At 44.4% G+C, this 20,332-nt stretch overlaps 2 protein-coding genes across 3 annotated transcripts; one reads left to right on the plus strand and one right to left on the minus strand.

The window, feature by feature from the left end:
• Positions 1 to 320: 320 nt before the first annotated feature.
• On the plus strand, positions 321 to 15,299 carry CDK2AP1 (cyclin dependent kinase 2 associated protein 1). Its single transcript, XM_082491601.1, has 4 exons — positions 321 to 661; positions 10,577 to 10,683; positions 11,534 to 11,660; positions 14,458 to 15,299. The coding sequence occupies exons 1-4, from the start codon at positions 454 to 456 to the stop codon at positions 14,523 to 14,525; spliced, it is 510 nt and encodes a 169-aa protein (XP_082347727.1). The 5' UTR covers positions 321 to 453; the 3' UTR covers positions 14,526 to 15,299.
• Positions 14,568 to 20,270, minus strand: MTRFR (mitochondrial translation release factor in rescue). Of its 2 annotated transcripts, none has more exons than XM_082491602.1 (4): positions 20,181 to 20,270; positions 17,589 to 17,899; positions 16,659 to 16,875; positions 14,568 to 15,566 (listed from the first exon to the last, which is right to left on the minus strand). In XM_082491602.1, the coding sequence occupies exons 2-3, from the start codon at positions 17,862 to 17,864 to the stop codon at positions 16,663 to 16,665; spliced, it is 489 nt and encodes a 162-aa protein (XP_082347728.1). In that variant the 5' UTR covers positions 17,865 to 17,899; positions 20,181 to 20,270; the 3' UTR covers positions 14,568 to 15,566; positions 16,659 to 16,662. The 2 variants fall into 2 exon arrangements, 1 of the variants encoding a protein (XP_082347728.1); XR_014269758.1 differs by having other exon boundaries at positions 14,569 to 15,566; positions 15,902 to 16,875.
• Positions 20,271 to 20,332: the final 62 nt, after the last annotated feature.

The following is a 20,332-nucleotide window of genomic DNA, read 5'->3' on the forward strand; positions in this document are numbered from 1 at the left end:
GGCGGGGGGGGGGGGAGGCGGGAAGGCAGCGATAGTCGGGCCACCCTGAGGGACGCCTCAGCCTTTCTCTCCTGACAGGGGCCGCTGGCAGCGCCCCCCGTGCCGCCCGGCGCAGGCAGAGCCGATTTAAATAAGAAGTTGTGCCAAAACTTTCCGAAGTTAATTAAAACGCCCCCTCTTCTCCTCTCCCCCCCCCCCCCCCCTTCTCGCCGTCGCCGGGCTCCCCGCCGCCCGCCCGCCCGCCCTCCCTCCCCTCCCCGCCCGGCTCCTCTCACGGCGGCGTCCCTGAGGGGAGCTCCATTGTCTGTGAGGGGATGGCCGCGGCACCCCCTGCCGCCGCGCCCCCTCCGCGCCCCCTCCGCCCCGAGGTGCGCGGGGCGCCGGGCCGCCGCAGCGGGTGGCTGCCTCGTCTCCCCCAAAGTTTTTGGATCCGCGTCTCCTCATGATGTATGGATGATATATTGCATTGTGGGTGTCAATATAACTGACGGCCATATTTGCCGGTGCTGCTACTGCTGTAAACAACCCAAAGTGTCTGGGAGACACGGAGACGCTTCACTGAATTTCAGGACGCTTCTCCTCCTCCCGCTGGCCATGTCTCTGGGAATGTCTTACAAGCCCAACTTGAACGCCCACATCCCCGGGACTCCCCTCAACCCGGGTAAGTCGGCGGCGGCAACTGGGTGGCAAGTTTGGGAGGCGTGCGGCGGGGCGCCGCGGTGCTGCACCGGCACCTGGGGAAGGCGGCGGGGGGGGGGGAGAAGCCCCGGACTCGAGTTTTTGCCCAGTCCGGTATGGCGGGGCAACGGCTCCGCGCCGCCATTACCAGCGTCCCGCCCGCCGGCCGGCGCCCCTTCGCCCGCACCGCGCTGCCCCTCCACGGGAGCGCCGCGCCCGCCGGGCCGGCCCCGCGCCGCCACCGCCGCCGCCGCTCGGGGGCTCCGGCCGCCGGGTTTCCTCCATGCTCGGCTCCCCGGGGCGGCTGATTGATCTGGATCAGGAATATTCCGCCGGCGCCTCAGCGAGGACCGCTGCTGGCGGGACGCCGCAAGTGCCGCTCGCATCGCACCGCACCGCGCCGCGCCTCAGACGCGCGGCCGCCCGGCCGCTCTCCTCAGGCGGAGGGGCCGCCCCGGGACCCCGGCCCCGCACCCTCCGCCGCCCGGGGGCAGGGTGGGGGGACGGCCAGCGCCTCAGGGGACCCCCCGGGCACCTCTCCCCCCTCGGAGGCTGCGGGCTCCGCGGGGCAGCGCGGGCGGAGGAGCCGTCACCGTTCGCTGGAGGTCTTTTGGCAAGGGGGGGGGCAGCAGTTGCTCTTTATTTCTTACAAAAGCCCCTTTTAAAAATTACGCCTCTTCCTTGGATCTGTACAGGAATCTTTCCAACTTTCGTCTCTAAAAACTTTCCTTGGTGGCATTAACTTTTTATTTTTGTTAACATCCCCCCCCTTTTTTTTTTGTTCCTTAAGTTCTACACTCCAAAGGCGATTGTGTTTTTTGGTTTTTTTTTTTTGTGCTGAGGTGTTCGCTGTGAAAGTGGGTCTCCGTGGCGGGCAGTGTGTGTAGATCGGTGCAGTCTGAACAAAGCCGCAGCAGCAATTGCATCGCTGTGGGATATTTGGAGGGGATCTCGCTAATCTCTGCGCGTCGGCTGGTATTAAACAGAACCAAAATGAAGAAGTTGGTTCTGACTTAATAAAATAATATTCCTGCTCCCCTTCCCTGCAGCCCCAGCCCGCAGAGTTGGCATCAGACCATCCGCAGCCAGAAATCAGGCTGAATTCCTTTCTTTTTCTTCTTTTTTTTTTTTTTTTTTTATTGAGAAGTGAAAGTTTTGCAGTTGGGTTTAGGAGGGAGGGAAATCTGCCTGGGTGATTTTTTTTACAGCGCTGTTTGTGGTTGTAATCCTGGGAGATCGATGAAGGAAAAGGGATCAACAAGATGCGCCTCTGTTGTAGCTGCCAGGAGAGCGGCAATCTTATTTTACTGCAAGGAGTCGTCACCAGCCAGTGGATGAGCCGAGGTCCTCTGTGCCTCAGACACTCCGATCCTGCCTGGAGCTGAGCTCAAGGGGGCTGTGAGCGTGTCGGGGCTCGGTGTGCCTGGTTTGTTTGTGGGGAGCGCTGTGGGCCGGAGCGCTGCTCTGCCAAGGGGTCAGGAAGCAGGGGATGTGCTAAGGATTTTTTGACAAAAAGCAGAAGTGTCACCGGAGGAAAAAAAAAAAAAGAAACAAAACAAAGCCCAGCAAGGGAAACCGTTCTCCTGTCGGCTCCCACGAGAACCTGTGCCTTGCTCTCTGGAACAGCCGTAAAATTGCAGGGAAAACAAAGGTGGTATTTTGCCATGGTGGGTGAGGGGTGGGGATTAGGTCATGCTATGGGGGGGGGATCGGAGTCTGGCTGCTCTGCCAGCGAGGACTGCAAAATCCCGGGTCAGACATGCTGCTCACAATGCGAGCTGAGTGGTGAAGTTTCTGTCTCCGGTCCTCTTGCTGCCGTCTCTGCTTTCTAATGCTTCGGCTGCGATCAGGGTTTTAGATTCTTTCATGCAGTTTTATCTCCCCCCCCCCCCCCCCCCTTTTTCCTCGTAATGGCAAGTTAGCAGCAGTTTGCTGTCATGCTGAAACTATTCCTGTCTAAGTTGTACTGTCTTCTGAGTTCGGATCATCCTCAACACCCCCAGAATCTTTTCAATGAAAGAACGTCCTCCTCTGAATCCAAAATGGGCTCTCTCTTCCCTCCCTGTCCTCTGCCATTATCCTCACGCACCAGCTCTTCCTCTAGCTAGTGGTATTGCCAGCACCGTGGCCTAAGGCCAAGGGAGTTAGACAAAGCAGTCCTTGCAGTTGCACATATCGCATTCAGAGTGATATGACTGCAAATGGCCCCCTCCTTTCTGGAGCTTGATTCTGAGTTGAAGGAGGTTGCTTCTCTATTGTGCTTAAATGAAATGCCCCCCATCCAGGAGTAGGAATCCTAGGTTTGCTTCCAAACCTGGGGTGAAGGACCCCCCCCGCCCCCCCCGCCCCGTCCTGCAGAGGAGAGGAAAACAGGAAATCTGTCCCTTTTGGCCTGAAATCAGCCCTGCAGAAGCCTTTCTGTATGAATGCTGAATATTTTGGTCTCGGCCGACGGAGGGCTCTGGGCAGCTGTGGATCTCACGGGGATTTTCCTCTGGGAGGTAATGCTGCTTCCCTGCAGTGCAGGGTTTCTGGTGCAGGAGTATTTGGAAAGGCAGTGTCGACTCAGCTCCTGGAGCTGCGTCCTTGCTGCAGAGCTAACTCCTTTCAAGTTTAGACTGAGAGTGGCCACTCTGCAAAACCATGTTTAAATGGCGCTCAGTAAGGGTGAGATGAAGCAGTTGTGGTTGATGGGTGACTGTGCTCTGTTCTTGTATGGGAGCGTGTTGGGGACTCAGAAACCTGGGCTGAAGTCCTGCGGGGAGAGGAGCTGGTTTGGGGGAGGGAGGGGGAATATGGGGAGGAAGGCTCTGTGGGTTGTCAGCAGATCTGGGGATGACAGCGGGTGAGGAAAACGCAGCTGCTCCGCAAGTGACTCAGGATGCTGGAAGCATCCGGGTGGTGACTCCTCTGCCTTACACCAGACTGAGGGAAGGAGAACGTGTTGTCACAGCAGAATTTGGTGCCTATTCTTCTTCCCCATTGCCCAGGTCAGTGGTGACACTTGACCCAGGGTGTCTGCAACCAGGCTTGCAGCAAATTATCAGTCACCTTGCTGGAGGGTCTGTGCCATGGGAATTGGGCCCCTGCGTGTGGCACCCCAGGCTGTCGGTTCCAAACCATTTGTGCTTGGGGAGACCTATTTAATCTCCTGCACAAGCAGCTTCTCTGCCTGTTAAAAAGGCACTCTGTTAGGGTCTGCCATGCTGTGGCTCTCCTTTCCCAGCCTCACCTCTGCTACCCTTTCTAACAGCCATGTTTTGATTTGTTTGTATTCTTTTGCTTATCGTACTGAATCCTGTGAAATACTGTTTTCTCCTCATCTGTCTTGTGTTTCGTATTGTGTAACTATTTCTCTGTAAGAGGGCGAGCTGCTGAGCTGAGGTGAAGTAGAGCATCTCTGTTGACTTCAGTGGGACCAGAGAGATTTACACCAGATGTGAACTGGTCTGTAGTTTATCTTTGCCCTTGTATCCGTGTGTTTTCTGGCCCTGTGGATATTCACCAGCATTCCTATTTTGCTCAGAGTTTGCACAGGTCAGAGAGAAGTAGTTTTAAGAAACAGAAGCCAGCAGAAACAGCTTGAGATTTTCCTTTGGTTTTATTCTAATTCTTACAGAAATGTCAAGTTTCAAGACAAAGCTCTTGTTCCTGTAATAAAGCTTAAAAACTATTGTATGTAGGATCTGGAAAAACAAATTCCAGCAGACTGTAACAAGGGAAGGAGCTGTCTCTTGGCTCCACGTGAGCAAGTGGTAGCCTGTACAACAGGTACTGCTGTAGCTGAGGACCAACAAAGCTGTCAGTGCACCTGCTGCACCTCACAGCGACCAGAAGTTTCCCTAACTGGGGCTGTAGTTTGCAACTGGAGAGACCAATTTCATTCAGAACTGAGAAATGATACTGAGCACACTAGGCCATTCCTTATATTATTAAGACTGCAGTGCAGACTTACATAAACAAATGGCTTGCTTGTTGCCCTTTACAGAGACAGCTTATGTTTGATATTGTGGTCCATATTGAGAGGTTGTTTTGGGAGTGGGAGTAATGGAAAGAATACTCTTTGTAGGCAGAGCAGAGAGCAAAGTGTTCATGCCTTAGCAGAGGGGATAATTTCTAGGAAACATACTCCCTTCTCTGATTCAAACTGAAATTTACTGGTTCCCTGATCTCTTGAAGACCATGGGAAGTTAAAAATGACCTGAAGAGAAGCACGCTAAGCATGTTTCAGAATTAGCAATTTTCAAGTGGACTTGTTTGGATGTTCACAAAACTGGCATTTTTGGCTTTGTCTACCTGAGTCTTTAGCTTCAGAGCAATGGTATGGTTTTCACAATCAGCAAATCTCCTCATTGTCCCCACCCATCTCATGTTGGTTGAGTTGCAGAGTGGTTTTCGTTCATGCTAACTTGATTCCTTTTGGATAAAAATCAACCAGTAGCTCTGCTTCAGTTGTGCACCACTTATGCTCCATCCCTTAGTGGAAACACAAGGGTCCAAACCAAATATTTGACAGCTTTGAACCTTACCCGTGACACAGACACTTAGTCTGGGGCACCAGACTAAAACCTAGTCTCCAGTCGTACCTACTCACCCCAACTACATGTGGTATATGTGTAACAAATGCTTTCATCTTTTGATCCTTTCCTGTTGTGCTAAATAACTTGCTAGTGTAGAAATAACCTGTGTCTCGAGCTAGAAAATGAAATGGTGGGGAGTCCAAGTGTCTGTCTTTTGTTTTTCTGATTAAAAAAAAAAAAAAGGCAGGGGGGTAGGAAGAGGAGACATAAAACATGACCGTTATCCACATGGAAAGATTAAATAGAAAGAGAGTACTGGAGGAAAGGCCCAGAGTGTGACAGATCAAAAGAGCAAGGCCTCTGGCTGTTATGATAAAGAATGTCCTAGTTCTTGAGAACATATTTATGCGTGTGCGCACTGGATTTTTTTTAAAAGGAAATAGTTTTATTCAAAGAAAGGTCTGTTTCTACCAAAAGGGCTGGTTAAGGGGGAAATAGTGGGTGAAAATATAACTTTCACAGGCACTGCTATAAAGAATGTTTTGTGCAAATGAGAACGGGGTTCATTATTTTAAATTAAGAAAAATATCGGAAGGTTGGGGGAAATGGGGGCTGTCTGTTTTCGCTCTGGGTTGGCAACTCCTGTAGAGTTCAGTGTGTGGCTTGGCTGTGCAGCAGATCTACTTGTGTAGACATGCATGTGGTGTCCCATGGATGGCAAGGAGTTCTTGTTGAACTTAAGCCAAAGCGTGTAAAGGGCTAAGGAATCAAATATTCTTGTAGTCAGCTAAAACAGTACAACTGTGATTCAGGCTGCCTTCAAATACTTGCTTCAGAAATGGCTGTGCTGGTTGAAGATGTTACCACTCGCCTTGTGCTTAAAAATGCCTCGCAATGTACGTTGGCAGAGCAGCCTACATGAACATTTCTCATGTGTTTTGTTGCAAAGTTGGCTGGTTTAGGACAGAACTTAAATCCTCTCAGTTAAAATATTCCAGCCTGTTTGTCTCATAACACATGCTGTCAGGAATCAAACTGCCATCATCTGAAGCAGATGAGGAATGTTCTCCAGTTGTGTGGCAGAGGCAGTAACCTCCAGCACCGGGCTCTATATAAAGAAGTGATGACCACTAGCCACCTAAATGGCAACAGCCTTTATGTTGCAAACAGCCTCAGCTTGAAGAGACTGTGAAATAGAGGTAGAAGCAGTGAGATTCCACAGACTATCCCATGTACCTTGGATAAACTCCAGGCTACAGGTATCTGTTCTTATATGCTGTCATGTTCATGTGTACAAAGAGTGTATAAAATGGCAGGAGTTTACCTATGCAGTTTTACAGGACCTTATGAAGTACAGAGCAGTAGGGAAACGTATATCCAATGGGGTTGGCTCTTGGCTTGTCTAAGTCAGTTCTACATGAGTAGCTCAGTGAGTTGAGTAACTATTCCTGATTTTACTTTGCTGTTTGTGGAAGTAAAACAAGGTGGCAGTTGAGCCTTGTAGATGCCATGGCATCTGCTGGGGGCGGAGCAGGTGAGGGTACCCCAGCACTCCTGCTCCTGCAGCTTCCTTGCAGGGTGCACAGTACCCTGACAGTGCCCTGCCAGTTATTTTTCCATCAAGCAGCAGCAACAGAATTAAGAATTAAAACTTAGACCGGAAAATTGATATCGCTGCTCAGGCTTGGAGACAGTAGTAGAGGAGCTGAAGGGATCCTTACAAACCTATTAGAAATTAATGGGAAGATTCCTGGTAAGTGGGAGTTTAGGCAAACAAAGATTGATTCTAGATCCTTTGTCTCCCGTGGTGTTAATTTGGGCTCAGAGAGACTACTGGAAGGAAGAGATTTTGACACAAAAATCTCATTTCTGTTTGCTGTATTGTTGGACACCCCTCCTCAATTAAAAAAGATGAATATTGATTAACAAGAAAATCACTATTTTTGTGGGGAAAAAATGCTTCTGGCAGTCTTCTGTTTGAATACAGAAATAAAAGACATTGTTGGCACAACAATAAATGGGTATATAAAAGGTTTTGTGTACATTTAATTAGGAAAGTGGAGGGAGGAAAGTGTGTATATTAATTTAGGTTTTAAACAGCAGTAAGCACGAAGACAATTTGGAATGTGATACAGGGTGTCACTTAAATTCAGTAGCAAGCACACTCCCTTTTCGATTCTGTCAATTCTTAACTGTCTTGTCTCCATTGTCACTTTAACGTGAGAGAGTAAGCCTCAATTTAGATCCCCCCTGCTTTTTTTCTCTCTAGTGAATACCTAATCGTCACACTGATTTTTGACTGGGTATTGACTGTGAGACTTGCTGGCCTAATTTTTCATGCTAACAGTAATAGCAATAGCTGTTGATTTAAAAAAAAATAATAATTTTTTAAAATCTGAGATAGGATGTAGAGACATGCAGATGTATTTTGGGTTAATTGAGTAATAGTCCTCCAAGACCCAGGGCTTCTCCTTGAGATTAACATATAAAGTGATAGGTCAAAAAGCTCAAGGTCTGTTACCCTGTGAGATACTAATACCCCCACAATTAATTTCACTTTCATGATTGCATCATCTTAAATTGAGGTGAAATCAAGGATTTTTAATTTTTTTTCCCCTTCAGCTGAGTTTGACTGGCACAACTTCTGACATGGGTGTATGGAGGCTGGTACCATGGCCAAGTCAAATCCTTTTCTTTGTTCTCTGGGCCTGCTGCTGCTGATAAAGTGGTCGGCGCATGGCATTATGTCTTATTACATTTTTGATGCAGACTGCAAAGAAACGGGTAAACTCACCATGGTTACCACGATCTGTCATTTGGCAGGGCATGCCGTACTCAGCAATGGCCTCTAGTGTCTGCAGCACAGCTCTGCATATGTCGTGGGTACAGTAGACAATACAGCACTCCTGGCTGCTGAAGCGACGCAACTCCAGTGATCTGACTGCTAATTCAAATCAGGAGCGATGCTCCAACTCGGCGGCAGGTTCTTACTCATAGTTGCCTGCTGAAAGTTCTTGTTTGTTTTTGTCATTCAGTGTTGACTTGAATCACTGCTGGATTCCCGCTCCCATGCTGAGACCAACTACTGTCCGGTGCAACGCTGTATGTTGCTGGCTTTCACATCTGTGAAACTTTCTTGGTTGGCCTCTGGATTCACTACTTTGATTTTGCACAGCACATTTCTAGTAACGGTTTTCTTCCTTATCTAGACATATGCTGCTGTGTTAGTTCCTACAGACCAAGCATGTGTCATTGCTTAAATCAACATAATCTGAAACAATCACTAAATTATCGCACTGTATTATCATTAACTGATATGGTGGTGATAAATTGTTTTTTGTTTTGCATGGGCTGCAGCTAAGGATTCCTGAGCCTGGTCATGGGAGTCCTTGCCTTAATTCTGAGCCAATTTGGAGCTCCCAGGTCTTGTATGTGACTGCTTGCAATAACAGTTCAGGAACAAGTCTTTGCATGACGGGTCTTTTTGTTTTATTGTACATGAGGAAAAAGCACTTAAGTCTTTCTCTGCTTAATTGAGGTAATTAAACCTTCCTACCTTGCAGCACAAGGGGCTCATTAATGTTTTTGAAGCATTTTGAAGTCCTTGGAGGAAAGACGCGGTTTGCTGTTGTGTCATGTTTGATAACTGTTGAAATTCAGTCATCTGGACTTGAAATGTTGACTGAGTTGTACATACAGAAATTTTACAATTGTGCATGTATTTTGAGCTGATAATGTGAAGAACTAATTCAGAGAATAGCTGACAACTGTGGTGTTCCTTCACAACGCCGTACTCTATGTGTGTGTTGTTTAATTTTGGGGGATTTCACTATGCTTTAGCAGAATGTGACAATTAGCTCCATGTGAAACCTTAGCGATGGAAATGCAGATTGTAATGCCATAAAATTTAGCAGCTTAGTTAAAGACAAAGAGAAACCTTGGTTTTTTAGGGTGACCTAGTGACCAGCCCAATTTGCCTTTTTTAGGATTTCACACCCGGTTAACTAATAAAAATTAGAACACCCTTTCTTGTAATGACAACGCCACAGTGATATCCTGTGATTAATTCTGAAGTGGGAAGAGACTTCCCAACTGAGGACAAGAGTCTGTTCCACTATGTGCAGCAGTGCTTTTTACAGTGTAACTGCTGGCTCTTTCTTTTTGTAGTGAGGGGAAAATAGGAACGGAATCACTTGCAACGTTAAAACAAAGCTAGAGATTTACATAGTTCTGAGCCCCAGTGACCTTTAGCATCAGTTTAATTTAGATTTAAATGAAGGCTGGTAAATGAGATCTGTTCCTCATAGGAAAGACAGTTGGGAATTTTCAGCAAAGGAGTTTGTAAGGGGGAAGATTTTTTCAGACAGCAGGCAGTCTGTGTCTGTGCCCACAGGCAAAGACAGCAGCATCAGTGGATGCAGGGGCACTTCAGCTGCGAGAGTGAACAAGTTGAATGGTGCAATGCTCCCTTAGTCCTGAGTGTGCAGTCCGTAACCAGCAGGTCCTCTAGCACTGTTGGGAAATGGGCAGCATAATTAAGCACCCAAAGAAAAATCTGAAAGTTGTTTCTCAAACCCAAATTCTTAACCGTTGAAGGTGAGGGGGAAGAAGTGTTTTGATTGCTCGTTTTTGGAGCAGCTTGTCAATGATCACATTGGAGTCTGTTTCTGAACTCTTAGTTGACTCGAAACCCTGTAGATCTGAATATAATCTTTTACAACTTTACAAAAGGTAACCTTTACCCAAAGTGATGTTATTTTGCCTTTGGTTTACTTACATAACACAATTTGACTGGCTAAAACCATTTGATACCACACACAGAGGAATAATGGTAGCACTCTTCACCTCCTGTGTCATACAATGAGCAGCAGATCTTATGTACCTTAACTGACTGTTCGCTAGGAATAGTTTGGGCATTGGCTGAAAATAGTACTGAGGGTAACATGCATTGACCATGTGATGACACTTTGAGTTGCAAAATTACTTTCAGATAACTTGCACTGAAAAAGTAAAAATAGCACAGTACATTAGAGTCATCTATGTGGAATGTATATATGCAAAAATAGGGCTCCTTAATATTTACAGTTTGTCTAGGCAGAACAACCTGTCATATTACACTCTGTTTCACTTTTAGGTAAACAATTTGCACTGATAATGTTGCAGGCTGTGCTATTTTCAAATGTACAGCAAATGTTAGAGAAGCATTTATTTAACCATTCTCTTCCTCGCAAATAGTGTGACTCTGAAATGGCATTAGTGGGCTTAGACAAAGGTGAGCAGTCACAGCTTTAGAAAAAAGCAATCTAAAATGTGTCCCAGTATAACAGATTAATTAATCTTTAGATAATAACAGATATTTTTTTCTTTTCTCTTTCCAGCTGGGAGTGTTCACTCTCCCTCCACAAGTATGGCAACATCTGCGCAATATAGACAACTTATAAATGACTATGGACCCCCATCTCTAGGCTATACACAAGGGATGCAGGTACAGCTCTCCTGCTTGTTTCTCTTTAATCAGATCACTGACCCGACTTTTGCATAGTAGCATGGATTGCGGCCTGTAATCTGAGGTGTTCCTCCCTCCCACCAAGATTTGAAATCAAACCCAAATGGCAGACTGATTCATCGCACATGTCTTGGGATCAAATTAGACTAAGCAGTGCTGAGTGAGATTGGTTACTAATTAACTGTTAGTCCCATCCCTTCTGAGTCACAGTGAAACATGTCTTGAGTTATGTTCTGATAGTAAAGGGCTCTAACATATATTAAAATTATTTGTTGTAAAATTAATATTCCTGTACTGTTTTTCTTTGGCAAATTTATACTCTAAAATTTAGTCTCATGAAGTCTGTGTCCTGTGGGCTGCTTCAAGAATCTGGTGGTAAACTTTCTGTGAAATGTATTTGACTTAATAGGATTTCCCTTATCATCTGGGCAGTTTTGTGTATAGCTGTTTCTTACTCTCCCTTCCTACCTAACTTCTCCACAAAATACACACCTAAACATTGATAAAAGCAGAAAGAGAGTTTAAAAAGCAGTTCTTAGTTTGCTGTTCTTGCAGGACGGTTTTAACTTCTGTTTCACCTAAGGTCCCAATCTTGCAGCTCCATCCTCCCAGTTGATCCTGATTTTTGAAGGACATGTAGTGTTGTGTCCAACGGGAGCAGCAACTGCAAAAAGAAAATCCTGTTTATGTAATAAACCTGAAATTTTAGTTTTTTACGAAGTGGCTTCCAGGGCTATTTCTGGTCCTCCATGAATTTCCAGTTACTGTTTGTTATAATTGTTTTGGTTTTAGCAGTATTTAATTGAGATTAATCTACTTTCAACTACAGGGTACCAGCAGCAGTCAAGTACCACAAAGCAAATATGCAGAACTTCTAGCTATCATAGAAGAATTAGGAAAAGAGATTAGACCTACATATGCTGGGAGTAAAAGTGCGATGGAGCGGCTAAAAAGAGGTAATGTTTAAATTTATATAAAGAAAAAAATGGTGTCACATACACTTTGTGCATTGACTGCTTGTATACAGCTTCATGACAACAGTTTCCTTTGAAAGGAGACAGCTGTCTTGAGCTCGTCATTAAACTAGGTGTATTCACAAGCAACTGAAACCTTGGGATATTCTATTCATGCTGTATTTGATAGGTAAACCAGTGACCAAATGTTTCTCGTGCAAAAGGAGAGTTTCAGTTAATAATTCAAACCTTATTTTAGTACCCTTAAGGTGTCTGACCTTCTTCTAGGTTCCTAGTGGCTAACTTGCCCCTTCAATTCCCTTTTCTCCCCAGTCTCCGAAATATTCAACCAAGCATTGTTTACTTTTTCTCATATACATCCCCCATGTACTTGACCCAAGGGTCTTTACTAAAGTGCATTTTGCCTAAAGAAATACTCCGTTGTGATAATTCACAGTAAGGCTGGTGGAGAGAAGATCTGGAATAAAAAAAAAGGTTGTCAGTGAAGGCTGTTCAGACTGAGATGTTGAACATGCACCTTCCTCCTCTCTGTGGAGCGTTGGGCTGCTTAGGTGCCATTACCTGTTGTCAAGTGAATGTCATTAAGAGCCCACTAGTAAGGGGCATAGAAGCTTTTAGGCCTGGCTGATGAGGTCTCTCTAGCTTTGCTTTGTCAGCTAAAAGGGGTAATAAATGCCCTTTCCCTGCAGTGTAAAAGAAACCCCCCGCATGCCCCACCGCTGACATCAGCTTGACATTGTCCTCTGCAGGAGACGTGCGGGGGATATTTCTGAAGGAGCAGTGGGACATTCCACCGCTCCAGCTCCTGAAATGACCCTGAAAGGCCATCGACCACAGTTGTGCTGGCAGTTCTCTACCAGGATAACGTAGTTACCTTTTCCTCCCTTTCCTTGGTCCTTGTGCTAAGTTTGGCTCATGCATTCAACCCTGAGCGGGAATGTTACTGTAACAGACTTAACTTCACCACCTTGCAAATCCCCCTTACATTTACCCAAGACTACAAAGCTTTATTTAAGGCTCAACCGTTATGGGAGAGTAATATATCTGCCATGACGTGCAATAAAATGACTAGTAGCTGTTCTGGGAAAGGATGCAATAAAGTCTGCTGATGAGTGGTAAGTGGAATCTGGCCCAGCTAAAATCAATGTTGCTGGAGTCTCTCTTTATTGCGCTGCCTGAGTCAGTATTAATAGATCATGAATGGCAATAGGCTAATGGGGACAACTTGAGAGAGACTGGGAGAGATGCAGATGTTCTCTGAACTGAATGGTTCAGTTTGGTGAGGAAAAGTTGTTTTGCTGCTTCTTGTAGTGAGTATTTAGTTCGTTGGCTAATGCAGGTTTCAGATTCAATGCTGCCACTGTGATTTGCCAGTGTTGCAAAGAATCCTAAATAAATACTTTTTGCTGCCATCTTTTGGTCACAAACATACCTCTCTTTCCATTTTGGGAGCCTAATGACTGCAGGAGCATGTGCAAGTGTGAGAGCAAAAGTGACTGAGGGTAGCCACGTGACTGCAGCCTCCATGGCAGCGTGGAGGTTATTCCTGAATAAAGTCCCTGTCCCCAGCTCCACCTGCTCCTCAGCACAGAGGCTACTGACCTCTAAAATTGGCCAATTTCCCAGTGTTCTACATAATTCAGGGTAGTTCTGCTGCAGAAACTGGGCGTCCTGCCACCAGATCCAGGTCTAATGCACTGCTTTGAGTACACACCTCTGCATCCTACAGCTGTGGGATGTGGCTTTACTTGTCTGTGTCAATTTAACCCTCTCCAAAGCCTTGCACCCGTCAAGTCCCAAGTCAGTACTCCTTGGATGTAAAGGCAGTTGCTGTGATCTCGGCTAGCAGCCCTCTAGAAACAGAATCAGTTGTCTACAAATAGAGATTAAACCTCATCTATTACCTTATTGTCCATTCTCCACCTTGTTAAGGAGCATGATTGACCAGAGAAATGGCCTTCTATCTGGTCCTGTCAGTAAAATATAACCTTGTTTGTTGCAGAAAAATCTGTTCGTCTCTCATTTTAAAATGAATCTCCAGGTTTGTTCTTTCAGCAGCGCTGTGAACATGAATCTAGATTTAGTTCCAGGATTAAGAATCAAGGTCCAGATTGCTGGAACTCAAGGCAACAGGACTCATCGTGGAAAATTCCACATTATGTCTATCAGATGAGAGTAGATATGGCAGCGTGTAAAGTGGTGATGATTTACACTGGGATCTGAGCCAGTGTTAGGAGGTAACTTTTTGCACACACCATAAAAATTTCTTCTTACTCTTATGAGAGACACAACTTGTGTTTAAGCAGTATTATGAAGGCTTGGATTTTGATGCATGCTCTCAGAGGAGAATTTTCCCAAGGTATTAAGACTTCTAGAGCTTGCTGAAGTGACTCCCCAAATAACTTTGTATTTTTTTCACTCCACTGTAGCAAAATAACTCCCAGGTAGGTAAGATGATTTTTTTTTTCTTTCTAGTTAAGTCTCTGATTTTAAATAGGCCGACACTGCACATTAAGATATACCTGTCACTGCAGACCTACACATCTTATGACGCTTTGATTCCTGGTTTAAGTCCCTTTTCAATTTATAATGCCAGGTTGGGAAAGCAAACTTGTTTAGCAGCAGCTGATGTTCGGGAAGCAAGGGATCTCTTCCTTTTCCGAGGCATGCTGTGGTAGCCTTGGCAACTCAGGACAGAAATACGCAAACGTTTCTCTGAACTGTCATTGTAAGTGTGACCTGAATGAGATGATTTAAAATACGTCCAATTCTTTTGCAGGCATTATTCATGCTAGAGGATTAGTTCGGGAATGCCTGGCTGAGACGGAACGAAATGCAAGATCTTAGCCCACTAATTCAGTTGCAAGATTTTCCATCTCTTAATGAAGAAAAAGTAACACTTATTCCTTTTGACTCTTGAAACATTCAAATTCCTTTATTTTGAATGTTTTACCTTTCTCGTTTTGCCCTTACAAAAATGTATAGTTAAGAATGAGAAAACAAGGATTTTTCAACTTACTGAGGGTTTGCATTTTGTAAAGACATTAAAACTCCCTAAAATGTTTCTAAAACATGAAAACTGAACTGCATGCAGAGGAATGCTCTTTCTCTCCCAGGCTATATTTCAGTTCTCTTCTTATCCAGCCACAGTTGCATTCTGGTTTGTTTTTTTTTTTTTTTTTCCTTTGACTGTATTCACTTAACCCCAAACTGTCAATCCTTCAAAGTTTGACATAAGCTCTAAGGAATTTTTTTTTAATAAACGCAGAATAGCATGCTGTACCTAGTAGTCTGCTAAGTCACAAATTGTCATACAGCATAGACCCTGCTTAGAAATAACCTTCCCCTCCTCTTATTTTTCCTTTTTTGTTCCTTTTGCATAAACATTTGCATGACTGTTAGTGCTTTGAAGTCCATTTAAAGTGCATGAGTTATATGGGAAATAGGGAAACCTATTAAATAATAACAAGGTCCTGGAAAGCTAATTTCTACATTAAGGCTGGAGATTTCAGTTTAAAGTTTGCCAAAAAAAAGAAAATTCTGGATAAATTACTAAAGCTGTTATTTGCATCTTTGTATGTATTTATTACTTGACGTAATAAAGCTTATTTTCATTAACAATTTGTATTAAAGCTATGTACAGTCACTTTAATCAGATTCATACTCCATCAACAAGAACTCGCAACAGCTAAAGATTTAACCTTCATGTAGGAGGCTCAAGTTCAGGAACAGACAAGGGGATGGGCCTGTAGATTGCTGGGCAGTTTCCATCTGTGGTGCAGTCCAGATGCCAGTGATCTCTGTAAGAAGGTGGTAGAGTTGCTAGTAGTCTCCATTGCTTTCAAAATACTGTTGAAGGTGAGAACTTGATGGCAGCCAGTGAGGGTGCTGTCCAAAAATTAAAGAAGTTCTGGTTAAGCAATTAAAGAATTCTTAACAGGATCAAAATAGGAGAATACAGTTAACTAGTGGCTCCAAAGTAACAGTAACAAAGGAAAAGCACCTGCACGTATTTGCATAAAATGGGAAACTGTCAAAATGAGTGAAGATACCAAAATGCCCAAGGTTAACTGCAGCATAGCATAAACATAATAAATGACTCTAATTCACTATCATACAATCAAATCTATATCCTAAGGAACATCGGATATCTGGGATATCAAATACATATGGAGCTATGGATACTTGAAGAAAATACAGTATTAAGAAGCAAAGTTAATTACTTCACAGCTTAGATGAGCTGGATTCTGTTGCCTTGCGAGGCAGCTTCCAACACGTGTTGTTCTTTATCTGTAATGACCCCATTCTACCTTTGAACTGGAAGAACATGACTGACCAGCCCTCACTTGCAGGAGGGCTTTCCCAGGCAATGATCATCACCACTCCGGGTGAGATATGTAAAGCATCTGTTTAAACTTCAGAATTAAGCAGGACAGAGCATTTGTTCAGCCAATGGATCTGAAGGAGGCAACCAGCGACTGGTGTTTCTTCTGTCACATCTGTGTACCCCATCAGAACCAGTGTCTAAACCTGGTCACTGTTTATAAACGATTTCTGTCAGTAGAGGCATTGGCTGAGGAAGGATGGAAAGTTATAACCTTCTAGGGCTGTTCTCCATGTGTATTGGAACTCCTACGAAGCACCATAAGGCACCATCTGGGCAGAAGGAGGTCTATTGATTTTTTTTTTGTCTCCATTAACAATGGTGGAAAGTTTATAGCTCCTTTTTAACAAGGATTGGTTTATCATCTTCTGAACTTGGCAGAAAAACCAATTGCTAAATGTGATTAATGAGATGATGTCAGACAGAAGTAGGAATACATGACTGCTTTTATGACTTTGGTTTTACAGTAATAGCAGGTCACTACTCAGTATTTCAGTTGTGCTTATGAAGCCCTACATCATCTGTTAGTTTGAAAACTGTTTAGGTATAACGACAAACATTTCCCTTATGCTAGAAGGGCAAGTCAGTTATTTTACATGTTTATTTCTTATCTAATTGTTGCATCTCTTTAAAATGCCTTTTCCTTTCTAGGTTTTCCTTTGCTCTTCTTTTTTTCTCCTGCTTCTTCTTCTCTGATGCTTTCTTCTCTTTAAAAACATCACTATCTTCACCTTTGTAGAAAAGGTCAACTTTCTCCTGCAGGATTTCTCTGGCTATCTTTCGGTTCTGCTCCACTGATCTTGTCTGATGACACTGAAGAAATACAATAGGACATTTTTACTGGAACTTTAACCTGTTTATTATTCTGCTTTCCCTTTCAGTCTACATATTCCCACTACAGTACAGAAAATCCACCCCCTCTCCCCCAAGCCAAGAGCATCGCCCTAACATAAAACTGCTGGGACTTTTGTGTATTTTGGAGAGGCTGCCTAATAATTATTTGCAACTCTAAGTTGTCAGACTGGGTTTTACGTTAATCTCTAATTCTGCCAGCAAACAAGATTGCTCCCATGTTACCTTGGAGAGCTTCTTCTGAGTTTAACTTAACTGTGTTTCCCTTTGCGATAAGGAAGCAAAGATTAATTTCAAGGTATTAATCCACAAGAAGTAGCTAAGAGCAATGCTTAAAAAGAATGCAAAGTGAATATGATCAACTTGTTAAGGAAGACATTGTAACTAACAAGAGGGATAGGAATGTCACAGCTGCCACTGAAAGAAATGTAGCTACAATGAAGATATATTTTATTGAAAACTACAAAATCATACTGCATGTCAAAGCCAGGAAGATCAGCTCTGACCCCAAGTTTATTTATCTACTGATAGCCAAAACTCCTTCTTGCTGAGATTCCTCACAATACATATAAACTTTTCCTCCATGACATCTGCACTGTGATTATGCTTTACTATGAAAGGAGACTTGGAGGACATGAAGCAATTTGTGACTTAATGAAATAAAATCTAATTACCTTCACTACAATCCCAGATGGAATATGCTTCAAGACAACACAGTTGTTTGTCTTATTTGTGGCTTGACCTCCTGGGCCATCACCTCTTACAAACCGTTCTTTTAATTCTGCCTCAGTTAGTCCAAGGAGATTGAAAGAGTTGTTCTTTCCTGCTGCCTGAAGGAAGGGCACTCTGGGCAGAGAAAATTGCTGCTTCCTCAAAATCCATGGTCTCCATGACGGTATTCGTACTTCTCTCAGAAAGAATGTAAACTGAAATAAACTTGGAACATTCATACAGAAACGAAGACACAGTTTCTCTGGAATGAAACCTGAAATAGAAGTGGGGAATGGAGTTTACCATGAGAATCCTTGTTTTAAGATGATCTAGTTTAGTTGCACAGCTTGAGCAATATTTTGATAATCAGATTTATTTTCAAGGATATTTGAATGGGTTTCCTAGGCATTTGCCTTGAAATATTTACCATTCTGAGTGGAATTTCAGTTCTCATTGCAATTAGGTTTCTTAAAATAGTCAAGATTATTATTTTGTTGTTGAAAGGGATCTGAAAACCAGTAAATAAATCAGTACTCTTACCAACACTTGAAAAATATTAAAGATATCTAAAAAGAGGAGAGGAAAGAGGATATTTCTGTCTTGCAGTCAGACCTGTGCCATCTGACTGGGAAGCCTTTGCTGACACTCCACTCATGGCCAGGTTTGTGTGTTGCTGGCAACTGTACCTGCAATTCACGTGTCGACACACGCTTGAACTACGCTGGGGAGGTCGCAGCAATGCTCTTCTGAGGTTGCCTTAAACAGGGCTCTAAACTACTGACAGAAACATGCTGGAAGAAGCAGCAAATTTACATAATATAACTGGCCTAATAGCGCCTGGGCTTCCCATGTTCACTGGCTTACAGTCACAGAGGTGGAAGGAAAACAACACAATCAAAAAAAAAGTGAGTAAGACTATATGTAGAATGTTTCTGTCCCAAAGATATGGATGTAACAAGTAAGATCTGGCAGAACAGAGCTTGAGTAGTTTAAACACATCAGAATGCAAAGATGATTTTTTTTACGAGTAAGAATGAGGTACGACTGCTCAGGCAAAACAGCCGACTAACAGTACACAGCAGAACTCTGGTCTGTATATTTATAGTTTTACCCATTTATGATTTTGAGTTCTGAGAATCCTTTTTCATGCCTGGTTAGTGCAGGAAACAGTAATCCTTACCTAAACAGATTACATGATCTAGACTTGTCTTTTGACGTTGGTCCATTACAGTAGTTTCTGAATTTTGAGGTAAGGCTCTACCATGCACAAGATTTGGTGAGTGGTCTAATACAGCAAGTGTAGAAAACTCCATTTCAAATCAGAAATGTTCTTCTATGTTGATCCTGTTAACAAGCTTGTCCATCCTGCTCTACTCTCATAACTTTATATATAGTCCATATAGATGGAGGAGAAAGAATCAAAGAGTAAGCAGACCGCTGGGTTTTCAACTACTACTAAACATGCTGATATTTACCAGGTCAAGTTATTAGAAAAGGACGCATGGATGCATTATCCTCACAGAGAATGAGGAATGTCAGGTTCTGCTGCTGGCGGAACTCCTCAACAAGGCATTAGGTAAGCAATTAAAACAAATCATGCTGTTTTGCTTGAAATATTTTATTTGATTCAAAAGAAAATACTTCAGCATGTGAAGAAGTGGCACTTAGCAATAGACATCCATAAAAGTTGAACATAGCTGTTGAAATGAAAATAATTTTTAAGAAAGCTTTTATTGGCAAGTAAAGATGTCCACTTGGTGGCACTAGAAGGCAGTAATAGTGTTTTTTTTTTTTTTTTCGGGAAAAAAAGCAGAAAAAATTAGCAGAAGTATTACCTAGTCCTGAAGTGAGACTTTACTCACCAGCAGGTCTCTGCCCATGTAACGGAGCCGACCTACCTGACCTCAGTAGGTAAGTCAATGTAAGAAGTCACGTTCGCTGTAAGCCTACTTCTACTACTGCGATAAAGCAAGACTAAACCGAGAAGACAGTAAAGTGTCCTCGAGATTTCACTTAGCACAGGAAGCGTCCAAGAAACACATGCCTTACAGTGAAAAAATAATGCTTTAATTCTAACAAAAAAAAAAACAAAACAAAACAAAGCCAAAAACAGGGGGCTGCGCTTAGGAGATTCTTAAGCACAGAAGAGCTGTGTCAGTAGCAACATTATTCTCCCGGTTTTTAAAGTTACAGAAGCGACCAGTCCTCCTCAGCTGGGACGCACCGGCGGTGACGGTGCGGCGACACCCCGCGCTCCAGAGAGCTGGTTGAACTGTGTTTTAAAAGCAACCATTTTGCTGAAAGTCTTACACAAGCAACAGCATTTGTTGTCCCGTACGCCCGGGAGAGGCTCCAGCACAGCTCGGCAGCCGGTGACGGGGTGAAGGCAGCGGCCTCCCGACACCCGCGGCTCGGGGCTCCCCGCCTCCCCGCCCGGCTGAAGCCACGAACCGGGCCTCGCCGCAGCCAGCCTGCCGGAACGGCCCGGGAGGAGCGGAGGGCGGCCACCCCCGGGCCCAGGACACGGCCCGCACCGCCCCAGCACCATCACTTACCTCAGGTGACTCGGGGCCAGCGCTGCCGCTCGCACCAGCCCCCACACTGCGCAGGCGCGAGTTACCGCCCAGGCGCACGCCACCTTAAGAAGCCCCACGCACCTCCGCCCCTCGACGCCCGCCTCTGCGCATGCGGACCCCATGGCGGAGGG

Source organism: Vanellus vanellus (assembly GCF_965231255.1).
Source record: "Vanellus vanellus genome assembly, chromosome: 16".
Taxonomy (NCBI): domain Eukaryota; kingdom Metazoa; phylum Chordata; class Aves; order Charadriiformes; family Charadriidae; genus Vanellus; species Vanellus vanellus.

Excerpts from the sequence above, each read along its gene's own strand:
- MTRFR (XM_082491602.1), bottom strand. The coding sequence starts at position 17,864 with ATGAATGTTCCAAGTTTATTTCAGTTTACATTCTTTCTGAGAGAAGTA. Across the intron at positions 16,876-17,588 it reads CATCTGGGATTGTAGTGAAG|TGTCATCAGACAAGATCAGT; the intron begins GTAATTAGATTT and ends GTATTTCTTCAG.
- CDK2AP1 (XM_082491601.1), top strand. The coding sequence starts at position 454 with ATGATATATTGCATTGTGGGTGTCAATATAACTGACGGCCATATTTGC. Across the intron at positions 662-10,576 it reads CGGGACTCCCCTCAACCCGG|CTGGGAGTGTTCACTCTCCC; the intron begins GTAAGTCGGCGG and ends TTCTCTTTCCAG. Across the intron at positions 11,661-14,457 it reads GATGGAGCGGCTAAAAAGAG|GCATTATTCATGCTAGAGGA; the intron begins GTAATGTTTAAA and ends ATTCTTTTGCAG.